Source organism: Triticum urartu, chromosome 7A, assembly GCF_056163025.1.
Source record: "Triticum urartu cultivar PI428250 chromosome 7A, HENAU_Tu73, whole genome shotgun sequence".
In the NCBI taxonomy this organism is placed as follows: Eukaryota; Viridiplantae; Streptophyta; class Magnoliopsida; order Poales; family Poaceae; genus Triticum; species Triticum urartu.
The window spans coordinates 182,711,528-182,726,020 of NC_141879.1; the positions used below are offsets into that span (position 1 = coordinate 182,711,528).

At 48.2% G+C, this 14,493-nt stretch overlaps 2 protein-coding genes and 1 pseudogene across 2 annotated transcripts; 1 reads left to right on the forward strand and 2 right to left on the reverse strand.

The window, feature by feature from the left end:
- The first annotated feature begins 209 nt into the window (after positions 1-209).
- On the forward strand, positions 210-1,501 carry LOC125524935 (cytosolic sulfotransferase 5 pseudogene; annotated as a pseudogene).
- A 57-nt stretch (positions 1,502-1,558) lies between these two features.
- LOC125524936 (HSP20-like chaperones superfamily protein) lies at positions 1,559-2,270 on the reverse strand. The gene has a single exon (XM_048689965.2). The coding sequence runs from the start codon at positions 2,092-2,094 to the stop codon at positions 1,678-1,680; it is 417 nt and encodes a 138-aa protein (XP_048545922.2). The 5' UTR covers positions 2,095-2,270; the 3' UTR covers positions 1,559-1,677.
- Positions 2,271-12,662: 10,392 nt separating this feature from the next.
- Positions 12,663-13,460, reverse strand: LOC125518601 (citrate-binding protein-like). Its single transcript, XM_087536331.1, has 2 exons — positions 13,268-13,460; positions 12,663-13,165 (listed from the first exon to the last, which is right to left on the reverse strand). Exons 1-2 carry the CDS (start codon positions 13,312-13,314, stop codon positions 12,784-12,786), a joined length of 429 nt encoding a protein of 142 aa, XP_087392457.1. The 5' UTR covers positions 13,315-13,460; the 3' UTR covers positions 12,663-12,783.
- Between the last annotated feature and the right edge of the window lie 1,033 nt (positions 13,461-14,493).

Sequence of the window (14,493 nt, forward strand, 5' to 3'; positions counted from 1 at the left end):
GTTGACAATTTCCTCAGAAACGGCAATTTCTTCTCTTTTTTTAGGAAAGAAGAAACTTTTGGCGGCAAAAAATTGCAAGATTTGCCATCTCCTACTAGGTAAAGTAACAAAAAACAAACCCCAAGGAAAATCATCAAAGTGCAAAGGAATCGGTAGCGGAATCACATTCCATTTATTTTTAATGACGCGCGATCCGCGCTCGGAACATTCTGCTCGGGTCACAATGATATAGAGCATGTCACCGCTGCGGTTGCACAGACCTTATCAACCACCTGTCCTCAACACTAGTTTTTGGTGTTGATACTCGGTAGTTGCGGTTGCAGAGACCTTATCAACCACCTGTCCTCAACACTAGTTTTTGGTGTTGATACTCGGTAGTTCAGCTCCAACTCCAATCCATGGCGACCAACGCAGCTAGTGCTCCGGCAGGCCCTGTCCCGTTCAAGGATGTTGTCGTGGACAACGTCGACCTGGTCACCACCATGCCGGCGGAGAGGTATTCGAAAGACGACGGCGATGTCCTGGTATCGGCGCTGCCGAGCAAGCTGGTGGCCGGCAGCACCAACTCCCAGCGCATGCTCCGCTGCTACCAGGGCTTCTGGCTGCCGGAGTCATTCGTGCCGGCGGCCATCGGCCTCCATCGCCGCTTCGTACCCCGCCCCAACGACGTCATCATCGCCAGCCTGCCCAAGTGCGGCACGACGTGGCTCAACGCCCTGGCGTTCGCCACGATGGCGCGCCGCTCTTACCCGCCCGCCGGCGCCGACCACCCACTCCTCCGCCTCAGCCCGCACCAGTGCGTGCCTTTTCTGGACGCTCTCCTCGCCGGAGGCGGCCGGGAGGCCAGGCTCGACGCGCTCCCGTCCCCGCGCCTCATGTATACGCACATGCCGCAGACGATGCTGCCGCGCGCCGGCGGCTGCAGGGTCGTGTACATCTGCAGGGAGCCAAAGGACACCGCCGTCTCGCTATGGCATTTCCGCCGCAGCATACACCCGGAGCTCTCTTTCGCCGACACCTTCGAGTCCATCTGCGGCGGCGCCAACCCGTACGGGCCGTTCTGGGACCACATCCTCGGGTACTGGCGCGCGAGCGAGTCGGGCCCGGAGAACGTGCTCTTCTTGAGGTACGAGGAGCTGCTGCGGGACCCCGCCGAGAACGTGAGAAAGCTCGCGCGGTTCGTTGGCATGCCGTTCTCCCAGGCGGAGGAGGCCGGCGTCGTCCGCGGCATCGTCGAGCTCTGCAGCCTCGAGAGCCTGAAGAACCAGGAGGTGAACAGGAATGGGTACATGGACGGCCTCAAGTTCCCTCGCAAGGCCCTCTTCCGGAAGGGCGTGGCCGGCGACTGGGTGAACCACATGACGCCGGAGATGGCGCGCCGCATGGACGAGATCGTCGCCGACAAGCTCCGCGCCACGGGGCTCACATTCCAGTGAACCCAGAGAAATCAAAATTTCTGCAGTGTCGCGACGAGATCAATTTTATCATTTCCGTAACTTTATTACTACCCAAATGTTTCAGTTTATCATAAGCAAGCATACACGATCACGCTTCCGCATCACACGATATTCATCAGATTACTTGATTCAGATCACAACTTCACAAGTGAAACGCACACCGCTCGTATACACACCGACAGCGCAGTAACAGTATTCCTGAACCCAGTCCATGGCGGCCTCACAGCTTGCTGGAGACCGCGATGGGCCTGGTCCGGGGCCGTGCCGGAGCGGGCTCCTTGGGCACGACGACGGTGAGCACGCCGTTGTCGACGCTGGCCCTGATCTGCTCCACCCTGACGTGCTCCGGCAGCGCCACCTCCCGCGCGAACTCCGGCTTCCCGCGCTCCGCCACGTGCCACACTGCCTCTTCCTCGTTTCCCTCCTTCCCCTTCTCCTTCGCCGCGCCCCTGACGCTGAGCACGTTGCCGTCCTCCACCTGGACCTTGACGTCGTCCTTGCCCAGCCCCGGGACGTTGATCCGGAGGACGTGGGAGGTCGGGGTCTCCACCCAGTCCATGGCCGCCGTGGCGGAGGCCAAGGGGCGGGCGTAGAGGAGCCGCCGGAAGGGGCTTCCCCCGAAGAAGAGGTCCGCCATTGATTGGAACGGGAGAGCTAGCTCGGATGGGATCGGCTGGGACTGCAGTTGAGAATCGCACGGTTGGGAATTGGTGTTGGGGTCTCGGCGTCGGCGAGGTGGGAAAAATGGCGAAGGGGCTGGAACGATGGGGGCAATAAATCAGGAAGGGTTTGCGGCGTCGACGTCAGAGCGATGGTTCGAGAGGCACGGAGAGAAGGAGCGACTCGCTGGATGAAGGTGTAGTAGATGGGAGAAGCTTCTGGAGTATGTATGTATGGGTAAAGCTTCGATTTTTTTTCAAAACTATGTTATTTTTTATAGCAATTTCGGAAACTATAGGAGTAATGCAAAAAAAACCAAAACTAGTAGCCCGTCGGCCATTCTTTGGCCGAAGTAATACTTTTCGGCCACAGTTAGGCCGAAGTAGTACTTTTCGGCCACACTTAGGCTCAAGTATAGTTTTCGGCTATCCCCTGGCCGAAAAGGCACTTTTTGGTCAACTCTAGGCCGAAATAGACTTTTTGGTCAAGTCTAGGCCGAAAAGTCACTTTTTGGTCAATCCTAGGCCGAAGTTGCATGACTCATGCTGAAATGTATTTTGTCGCCACCCGTTTCCCGCCCACCCCTTCCCGCCACCCATTTCCCGCCAATCCCTTCCCGCCTTATTTTCCCGCAAATCCGTTCCCGCCTTATTTTCCCGCCAATCCCTTCCCGCCTTATTTGCCCGCCAATCCCTTCCCGCCAACCCTTTCCCGCCATACCGCAGTTATTCTTTCCCGTCGTTTTCTCCTCTATATCTATAAAAACCCCTTCAGGCGGAGGTGGATAAGCATTCCAGTGTAGTGTAGTCGAGATGTCCCATTATCCATTCGATCGTAGTTTTCACCCTGAGATGAGCAGCACTCTGCTGAGTCTAGCTACCGATTTCAGGATGGACAATAGGATAGTTCCATGGGACGAACTCACGGGTAGTGACACCATAATGAATGAGTTGGCTCACCAATTACGTAGGTCTGGGTGGCCTGAAAGGACCTATGAGGAGGTACGTCAAGAACTTCTTAGGTTGCATAAAAGGTGGAAGAAGGTGGTGGAGCCGAAGAGTGAAACTTTCAGAAGGACTGCAGAAAAGCATCCATTTTTATGGACTGAGGAGAGCGAGGATGACGATGATATCTTCATGCCGCCGCTTCCGGGTTCTGCATCGTCGAAGGGCAAGAGTTCTGCATCGTCCAAAGGAAAGAGTTCTGCATCCGCGAAGGGCAAGAGTTCTGTATCGACCAAGGGCAAGAGTTCTGCATCGATGAAGGGCAAGAGGAGCGCATCGTCGAAGGGCAAGAGGGCTGCATCAACGGAGGATGACGATGATGACTTCATGTAGTATGTAAGATGTATTCCAGTTATACCGTTTCATTCAGATGTATTTGCATTATTAGTTTGTATTGTATTATTGTAGGGAATTATGTTCTATCTGAATTTCATTTTGTAGTATGTAAAATGTATTGCACAAGTTCAGCCGCACCGTTTAATTCAAATGTACTTGTATCTTAATTATCGGTTGTAGTCTATTTGGAAATGTAACTGGAATAAGAATGCGAATTAATAGTAATATGTCTCTCGCATACATAAAACAATATATGTCTCCTGATCACATAGAAACAAGTGCGATAGTAACACATACATGAAGCATGTCTCATACATAAATACTGACACACAGCTGCGAATAGTCTGAAACTAACATAGATAATGAGTCATACATAGATAGATAAGCATATCACTGCGGGGGACGACGACGAGTCCGGGTCTTCCTCGGGCGAGGACCGGAAGGCGATAAGCGCTGAGGCGGTGGACGAGGCTCGTGATAACCACGACCATAGTTAACCTCGTCTGTCACGGTCTGTGTCTCCTGCGTCGGTGGTGGTGGTGGAGTGTGAAACACTGTCTGCGAGAAGCCATAAATGTTTGTAGCTTGGTCATCATCCTCGCGGTCGCCCTCAAAGTACGAAGCACCACCACTAAGGATCGGTGACTGCTCTGAATGCATGAACGGTTGCGACTGGTTGCCGCCTGCGGTAAAGTAAAATTGATACAAATGCATGAACGAAGCACCACCAGTAAGCATCAGTGACTGCTGAGAATGCAAGAACGATTACTACACTGTTCAAAAGAATGTAGTGAGTAGTGTTACCTAGATTCATCTGCTGATGCCAGTAAGCGCTCCCTAGCTGTGAAGGAGGTGGTCCATGCCAGGAAGAGCTCCCTAGCTGTGAAGGAGGTGGCTCATGCCAGGAAGAGCTCCTTGGCTGTGAAGGAGGTGGCTCATGCCAGGAAGATCTCCCTGGCTGTGAAGGAGGTGGCTCATACTAGGAAGAGCTCCCTGGCTGTGAAGGAGGTGGCTCATGCTAGGAATATCTCCCTGGCTGTGAAGGAGGTGGCTCATGCCAGGAAGAGATCCCTGGCTGTGAAGGAGGTGGCTCATGCCAGGAAGATCTCCCTGGCTGTGAAGGATGGGGTTCTGCACGGTGCACAAAGGGGCGTGGTTCTGAACGATGCACGGAGGGTCGTGGTTTTGAATGCTGTACAGAGGGACATGGCGGACGATGTGCTGGAGGAGGAAGTGCAACATCCGAAGTCCATCTACACATAACAGCTGCGTAAATCCCGCATAGGTTGTCATCAAGACGCCTCAACCATGAGACGCCCTCTCGCGGTGGGATAGTTTCTCCCCTCTGAAAGCGCCGCATTAAAGCGGAAACCTCCTCTCGCGCCTGTAGTGTCAAGTCACCCTGTACACAAAGAGTGAACCAATTATATCCTCGTTGTATGATAGACACCACGAATAGACAACCAAGCGAATATGTACAGATTAACAAAAGACTTAACATATGAGAACCAATGCATTTACCGCGTGGTGTCTGGTTAGTTGGGTACATATCGCTGGTGAGAGGGGCTTCGATCTGATCAGGAGCAGCTAATGGAACCAAGTAGATCCTCGTTGTATGCCGGTAACGCTGCAGATACAACCTGAACATTTCCCAGTTAAAGGGACGAACCTCACCCCAGATATTTGTCGCAACGGTAGTCCATTCGTCAACGTAAGGGGTAATGCTCTCAAGCCAATAATCCATGGACTTGTTTCCTCCTAGGCGACTGTCCCTGAGATTGACATGCGCGATACATGATTAGGTATATTATGAATGCAGAGCTGCCAACTAAAATAGTATTAGTACTTACTTGTGCACGTGGTCTGGCAAGTATGGAATATCTGGAATCTCAGGCTGTTGATATAGACCGAACTATCTCATCACCCTATGAAGAGACATCTCCTAACCGTCACGTCGAACACCAACTTGGCCTTGGTCATCCAAAAGTGCCGATCTCTAGTGCACAATCCAAAAATCCCAACTGGGTACCTCGATGATATAGCCTGAGGCGAGTATGGATCCCAAATAACTTGATCCTCGTGCAAACTATCAAACTGCGCCATGAAGGACGGGTAGCATCCCCTAACCTGAGTATGCGCAAACTGTCTCTGTGCATGACAACAAATAAGCATTAGTAATACTATTGAATGGCAAGAAATAATTGAATTAATTGTTACTTAATATAAAAGTACCTCTCGCCGTGTCCAAACAGATCTCATAGTAGGTAAGTCACCGATAGCAGGCACATAAGTCCCAGCTAAGTCCTCCAAACCAAAAGGTTTATCAACATAGACATAGGGTCGTCCAATAGGGAATCTCTCGTATGACCAGAGCTGCAACAATAATGGACATCCAACAAGACTAGATTTTCTAGACTTCAACAAGCAAGCTTTGCACAGGCCTCTGTACGTAGCCGCTAACACAGCAGAACCAAAACTCCTCTGTAAAATATCCGCAGGGCAACGTGCGTCAGCTATCTCTCGTGCAATACCGATGAGTCGTGCATTGACAGTGGTCACGTGGTTCTCCGTAAACATTGTCTTGCCGAACAACCAAAGAATATATGCCTCTAGGGACCGGTCAATCTGTGCCTCCGACAACTGAACGTCGGGATGTCCTAACGAGACAATCTACATAGAAACGTAATAATTGTATGAACATCGGACAACTAAAAAACAACATTTGTTTAAGTGGCCGTGATGGTTACCTGAAACTGGCTCAACCATCTAAAAAGAGGTCCATGAGGATCGTTGTCTATGGCCCTAGCAGTCGGGACCGCGGCCAAAAAACGGGTCTGCATCGCTGCTTGCCACCCAGATTCTGCCTCTAAGTGACCTATGGCAGCACCGGCCAGAGGTAATCCCAACAAGTAAGACACATCCTGTAAAGTAGGCGCCATCTCTCCCCAAGGAAAGTGAAACGTATGTGTCTCTGGTCTCCATCTATCTACTAAGCAGGTAAGGAGTGACTTGTCGTAAGAATATCGTTTCACTTGCCTCTTGTGTAACTGCAATGGTTCACCTGCCTCATCTAAGTCCGGACCATCAATCCACTCATCCAATGTACCCTCAACCAGCCGTGCCAAGGGTAGAAGTCCAGCCCAACTTAACCTACAAAATAAAGAGATTGTTAGCGGTTATGAAAAGTATGTCAAACATAGTAAGTAATTATATGGTCTCCATTATATGCACACATACCTATCAACCCATGAATCGTGTATCAGCCAGTTAGTCTTTGGGGTACGAGTGGCCAACACGTCTAAGTTGTTGCCCGCTTCCGTAAGGGCGCCCCGGTGCTTTCGATGTTACCATTAAGCAACGGATACGAAGACATATCTGCAATTCAAACAACAAATCTCAGGTGCAAATAAAACATAGTACGACATATTACAAATTATAACATAGTCCTGACATATTATGAATTAAAACATAGTCCTGACATATTACATATTAAAACATAGTCCTGACATATTACAAATTAAAACATAGTCCTCACATATTACAAATTAAAACATAGTCCTGACATATTACATATTAAAACCCACTACGACACATTATATAGCTTGTGAGTTATTTCTTCCTCGTCCGCCCCTTTGGCCTCGACTGCCACGACCACGTCCGCCTTTTGCTCCTGTTGTCGCAGCCGTCGATGTGGAAGCACTCGTCGATGCGGAAGCACCATCTTTGTTCAGGTTGGGACAATATTTCATCCTATGCCCATAGGCCGCGCATAACAAACATTATCTGGTTGCTCCACCAGCTTCAGACTGGTCCATATCGTTCCGGATGCGACGGGCCTTTCGTCTGCCCCTACTTGTTCGCCGAAGGTCTGGATGCGGGATGTATACTCTCTCACCGTCGTTTACCTTGTTGAAATTGCCGACGACTCTAAACCCTGTCATCTCGCCTGTCCAGGTGTTGAGCACTGCCTCTTTTAAATAGTATGGGGACACGAAGGATATAGCATCCAACTGAATCTGGCCACAGGCAGCCAACACATGAGAGCAAGGTAGGTGCAACAACTTCGGTTTGTTGCATGTACACTCACACGTTGGATAAAATTCTGTTCCAATTTTTACCTCGTGTGTCTTCACCTCATTTCCAGAACCAAAACCATCGGTAGGAAGCTGAACCTCATACCTCCTTTCTTGATTCCCTATTAGTCTGACAGTGTGCTTCTTTACTTTCTCTATCTTCTTTGCCATGTATTCCATGACACGGCTACAATAAGGTGTGTTCTGATTATCTTCAATATGCTTCTTTGCTAACTCGTGCCTTTCTCTGAAATATCTCAAAGTGCCATGGAATACAGCCTCCACAATAGCTGTGAGTGGCAATGCTCTATTCCCTCTCAGCACAAAGTTATACACCTCTACAAGATTGGTTGTCATGTGGCCATACCTAGCTCCATGTGTGTCATGCAGCAAAGACCAATTCATTGGAGGCTCTTTCTTTATCCACTCAGAAAAATTCTTTATTGCCCTTCCCTTCTTTCTCTTAGTATTAGGAGGGTCAATTGCTGGCAAGTCACAAAGACCAACTGGCTCCTCTAGCTCCGCGATGAGTGCTGCTAATTTAACCTGATCTTCTTCCATTTTCTTCCTCGCACGGACCCGCTTCTTAGTAAACTCATCTAGTTTTTACCAAATAAATTCGTATTTCCGCTGCTGGCTCTGCTTGCATAATTTTTTGAACAAGTTCATCAACCGCTTGTTCTTGAACTGTGAGAAAAAATTAGCCCCAAGATGGCGCATGCACCACCGGCTCTGCAAGTCCCTCCAAGGTGTTGGTTCGTCATCTGCTGGATTACGAAGTGTCTTCACGGCCTTCAATATACCAGCATGTCTGTCATGAATGACACACACGTTTGGTCGGTCCTTCACGATGGCAATTTTCACTTGGCGGAAGAACCATACCCAGCTGAGAAAGTTCTCACCCTCCACAAATGCCATGGCAAGTGGGATGATTTGATTGTTCCCGTCCACACCAATAGCAGTCAGGATTTGCCCTCTATACTGACCGGTCAGGAATGTACCATCCACAAACATAACAGGAGGACAATGCCGGAAAGCTTCGATGCACATAGCAAAAGATAAGAACACTCGTTTCAACACCTTGAAATCTGGTATACTCAGCAACCTCATGTGTTGTACGTTCACATAAGTGCCGGGATTCCTCTCCTTCAGTATGCCCAGGAGACGGACAACATTATCATATGAGTCGAAGAACGTCCCAAACCTTTCCTCCATAGCCTTCTGCTTAGCCCTCCAAGCCTTCCCATAAGGAATGACATAACTCCATCTGACCTTCACTGCTGTCTGGATGTGTTTTGCTTCCATATCTTTCTTCTCTACTATCTCAGTATACATGAGTTGCGCAATGAGACTTGAAGTCAGGTTCGGATGCTTGACCAGCAGGTTCGTCCTCACACAATTATGTGGGACGACAATGGTGACAACCCAGTGGATGTCATACTTCGGCACTTGCCCGTGCACCTTCCTAGGACAACCTGTTACAACACATTTCACGGTATAGTTTGTTGGACTTGATATGTGTGTCTTGAAAACCCTCTGCGTAGACATAGCCCACTTTATCACCGCATACTTCAATTTTTTCTTTGTATCAAACATAGCCCCTATTTGTACTTGGTTCAGATTATACTGCCATAGAGTCTCATGGCCATCGTTCACCGTAAGGCCGGTGGATATGTCCTGCTCCCATGCAGAAGGAATCGGTACCTCAACTTCATCCTCAGAATTTTCAGAATCCAGTTCCTCCACCAATCCATCCTCGTCCTCTTCCTCCATCACCCTCTGCATTTCATCCCCTTCCTCATCCCCATCAGCAAAACCAGAACCAGCTAATATTATCAATTGGCTACTCTGCCCAGTATCAGGACCACAAACATTGTGTGGCACATAGTCTGACTCTTTCTCGGGTTGGCTAGCATCCACATCTTGTGGCTGTGACCCGGATAAAACAATCTCGTTAGCCACTTCACTACCTTGGCCGGGTTCATACCCCCTGTGGAGTTGTACGGTATTCTCCTCCTTCGGCACAGGTTGCACAAGTGCATATGGGTGGATTCTTCGGTCTCGGTAGCGTCTTAACAGGGAAAACCAATGCTGGCTCCTATCTACCAGCATCAACTCCCACTTGACATTTTTACAGGATTTGGTCCACAATGCATGAATACTGACGGAACATACTTCAGGACCCAGACCGAAACTAGTTGTCAACCAGTACTTCAACTGTCTAATGTCCAGTCTGTCCGGGTCAGCTAGTGTCATGACGCCATTTTTAAACTCGCTAAGATCAACCCCCAACTCATTATATCGAACATTACCAGTGCCGTAGTAAACTGTCAGATTTACTGATTCAGACATTTTCACCTGTCAGACATTGTCATCCTCTCATTAATCACAACAAAGACTAATATTACCCGTTACACTAACTATGCACTAAAATGCCTCCACAAATATATTAACACTGCACTTCACAATATGACTTATCTAAACTAATTAAAATATACAATTTAGAGAAAGTTTGTGATGGCATGGTTATACCTTCGAAGTGTGTGTCCCTAGCTTCTTGCTCCTCTCTTTCACTCAGCGGCACCGGCCACCTCGCGGAGTACTTGCACCACAGGACAACGGCAGCGCCGCCCCCTCGACGACCGGAGGCTCAACTCCGGTCACCCCCCAAGCCGCACCTCCTCGTCCACAGCAGCTCCTCCTCCTCACCACCACCTCCTTCCCAACCACACCTTCTCCACCCCATCATGGCTCCTCCCTCCAAACGCAGAAAAAACTATCCCATACCCCAAAAAAACACCGTAGGCTGTTGGAGAATGGTATGATCTATCTATTCTGTGTCTTGGATGTGAAAATGGGTGCAAAGTGGTGGAGATCGGCGCGGGCTTGTGAGGTTACAGAGAAGAACGAGAGAGAGAGAGGAGGAAACAGAGTGCGAGCAGCCAGAGGAAGGAGACGGCCTGGCGAGCCTTATCCCGAACTCTTCGGTCAACTCCTGGCCGAAGAGCTTTTCGGCCGCCAGCTGGCCGAAAAGAGCCCACTTCGGCCGCGCGTGGGCCGAAGCTACGATTTTCGGCCGGCCCGCCACCGACACCACCTCTTCGGCCCAGCCGAGCCTTACTTCGGTCAAAGCCTGGACGAAAAGTCATTTTCGGCCAAACCCGGGCCGAAAACAACCTCTTCGGCCAGCGCGAGGCCGACGGGGTCATAGTTTTGATTTTTTCGCGTTTAGTGCTATAGTTTCCGAATTTGCTGCACAAAAAGTTATAGTTTTGAAAAAAATCTAAAGCTTCTGGAGTATGTATGGTCTGAACTCGTCTCGGGTTGCTTATCCAAACAGAATAAATTGCACAAAAGCATCACTTTAAAGACTAAATTAGCAGAAAACACTATGTTATAGAAGTATTTTTTGTTGCAGAAAGCATCATGTCTACCGTCATCTTTTTGCAAATAACACTGATCGACGGATTTGCGGTCTTGGTTTAAAGAAGCTATAATGCTAATGAAGTAGTGGGTTCTGGGGGCTAATCATGGTAAAATTAAAAACTTTCCTTGCGTGGTTTGATTTTATTCGCAAGAATCGTCCCATAATGTCAATGTGTCCACAAGGAGGAATATGTATGCATTCTACTCTTGTTACTTATGCTCGATTGGGTCATAATCCTTTTACTCTTGCCATTTGTATAGTACTTGAATGTGTTCAGTTGTTAAAAGGCTAAGTGATTTGCAATGTTCTGTGTATGTATTCTCCTAATTTCATTAGAGAAGTCAAGCCATTATTATAATTTAACTATACTTGTCCATGGTTTATAACAAATACATTTTTGGTTTTATTCATGAACAAGACATTTTATATGAAGCGAGACAATGATTCATGCATCTTCCTAATTTCCATGACCTACTGTTATATGAAGCGAGTTTTTGGTGTAGCAAGGTAGTCCAATCCTTTTTGTAGCAAAGGACGGGCCGGAACAGTTTTTTATAATACGCAAAGCGTTCTTGAGGACACACGAGAATTTTATCTAGTCACTTTCATCATGTTTGTTTGATTCGTGTTTGCTACTTTGATAGTATGATATATGGGTGTGGTTGCAACTGATTATTTATCGATGCTTGTGATTCTCTTCGTATTTGTGACATATGGCACCCTTTCTTATATTGTTGCACTCATGAAATAATGAAATTTAATTGTAATATCAAGTTTTCTGGCCAGTAACTAGGAATTTTACGGTTGATGCTTTGGCTAGAGAACATGGTATTGACATGGATGGTTCACCAAGTACTTGATTCTTCATTTGTACTCTCTTCATTCCGTAATGTAGTGCGCCGACATCTTTCGAGATTTAAGTTTCATCATAAATTTAACCAACGTGGACGACTGCTGTGGGAGCAAAATTATACCATTGAAGCTCTCGCAACGGTCGCCCATGTTGGTTAAATTTATGGTCAAACTTAAATTCAAAAAGTGCAGGCGCACTACATTACAGAATAAAGGGAGTATGAAAATTCATTTTCATTGCAGTTCATTTTGATTGGCTCAGCTATAACATGGTCTAATGTGAGAAAGAGAACACCAGTACTGGTTTAATTTTGAGTGACGGGTGATGTCTGGATGGTGTGTACTGAATTGTTGTGTACTACATGGTGCGTGGGGGGGGGGGGATGTTTTAGGTGCTCCCCTGATATGAGCTACCGCGAGCCGTTGGATCAGAGATCCAAGGGTTCATGGCCTAGCTCCTGGACTTGCGCGCATATCGAAGATTCATGGAGGATCATTTTACAAAGTAGCAAGAGCTCTACCTGCAGCCATTGGGGAGCTCGTATCACGGGAGCACCGAAGCTCCTGTATCATCTGACACTCTCACTGATGCGTGGTGCACGCTGGACCTGATTCGCTTTTGAACGTGGTGCGTCACTCGATTGGTTATCACTTTCAAGGATAACGCTAAAAATGTTTTTATCTTGAATTCTTGATTGGTTTCTACTCCAGCTTTTCGAAGAAGAACCTCATTCACACATAACAAGTAATAGAATGTACATATGGTCAAAATAATAGAATGTACATTACAAAGAATATTGCACACACCTGCAAAAAAAATATTGCACACATATACTTATAAAATACACATCCTCGTATATACATGATAATAAATAAATATGTACTATCCTAAAAAAAATACGTACTACTGAACTCCATGCATAAACAGTACAAACATAGTCACTCCATCAACATACATAAACACACAAATAATTCTAATCTTTCTTGAGGATTTTGACGTACTTCCAGCGGGACTCCATGCGGCTGGACTCCTGGCGCTGCCCGTACACGCCGAACTTGAAGTAGTGCGAGTGGCCGCCGCGGCCCTGGACGTGCAACTTCTGCTCGCCGTCGATGTACACGGTGAGTGTCGATGCATCGACGTCGTGGACTACGTTCAGCCGGAACCATCTGTCATAGATGGCATCCTCGACGAGCTGCCGGTTGTAGTACCGCAGTGCGCCATCGTAGACGTGCAGCATGAGCGTGCTGGCGGCCTCGCCGGCGCCAAACACCTGCATGATACATACTCCCGTGGTGCCGGAGGGGACGTACCCGTAGGCCTCGAACTGCCACGCCGGAGCTGTAGTCGTAGCCCTGCAGGTACGAAGAAGAGAGTAGCAAAAGCAATCAGTAAGGAAACTAAATCTTGAATACATAGTAAATGAGTAATGACTAATGACATGGTAATTAACTTACTGCCATCCTGATCTCAGTTCTTGGTTTGGTATGACTCTGGCGGGCATGTGGCTTGTCAGAGGAGAGCACCCAGAGCTTCCGCACGGTGCCGTCGAAGCTGTAGCGTGCACCGCTGGACTCGTCGAACGGGCGCTGCAGCGCGAAGTTGCTTTCGCTGAGCCTCACCGCAGTGAACCCATCCGCCGGGTCCCCGGTACTGGGTGCCCGTGCGTCCATGGCCGCAACGCATGACCAGGAAGCCAAGAAGACAAGCAGGGAAACACTAATCCAAAAGAGAGCGCGAGGAGCCATGTGTACAGTGTCCTCTATAGTACTATGTGTGTAGCTTCTGCTTTGTCTTGAATTGTGCTCTGGATGCAGAGAATTGTGATGATGAGATGGGTGGGACTAATCAAGTTCCCTCTGGTTTATATAGGCCTTGGCGATCTATGAGTCTACTAGGTAGGATAGGAGAATCCACAGCTTAATTAAATAGTAGTAGTGCTCTCGTGAACTTTAATTAGACGCAGAGGATACGTTGGACGCATGCAGCTTGAGTTGTCCAACGTGATACTGACTGACTTCTGAGTAGGTAACGTGAACAGGCGGCAATTAGCATTAGCGGTACCTTGTTATTTTTGTTTTACCGACGGGAATTCAACCCTCCTACGTGGTAATAAATCTGCTGTATGTCTAGGTGAACACGGTGGTTCAATTTTGGATGACAGCAAGGAGTCAAACAATGTAAATTATTCTTCAGCTCGACGGAGGATAGTTGAGTTTTTACCTGACATTTTTTACTGACGTACGTGCAGTGCATGCGTAAGGAGTAAATTGCATAAAACCACCGCTTTAAAGGCTAGGTTTGCGAAAAACATTACAATACATTTCTTTTTGCAGAAAACATCATGTCTTCAGTAATCTTTTTGCAAAAACCACTGATCGGCGGATTTGGCTCGGTTAAGCACGCTTATGACAGTTGGGGCTCCTTTTTGCCTATGTGGTGTAACATTTCATGCTAAGTCAATTCTAATCCAATTTTACAAACTAGTACACACATTTTACATAGACACCCCTAAAGCAAAAAAGAAAAAATGCAATCAGATCCTCGCCACAGGTTGGGGCGGTCATCGCAGCCTGCGCTGGGCACCTCCTCGTGCAGGAGGCCAAATCGGGGCAGCGACGACATCCCTCGTCGGATCCGGCAGCCGGCGCTGGGCGCCTCCTCGTGCTGGAGGCCAATCGGG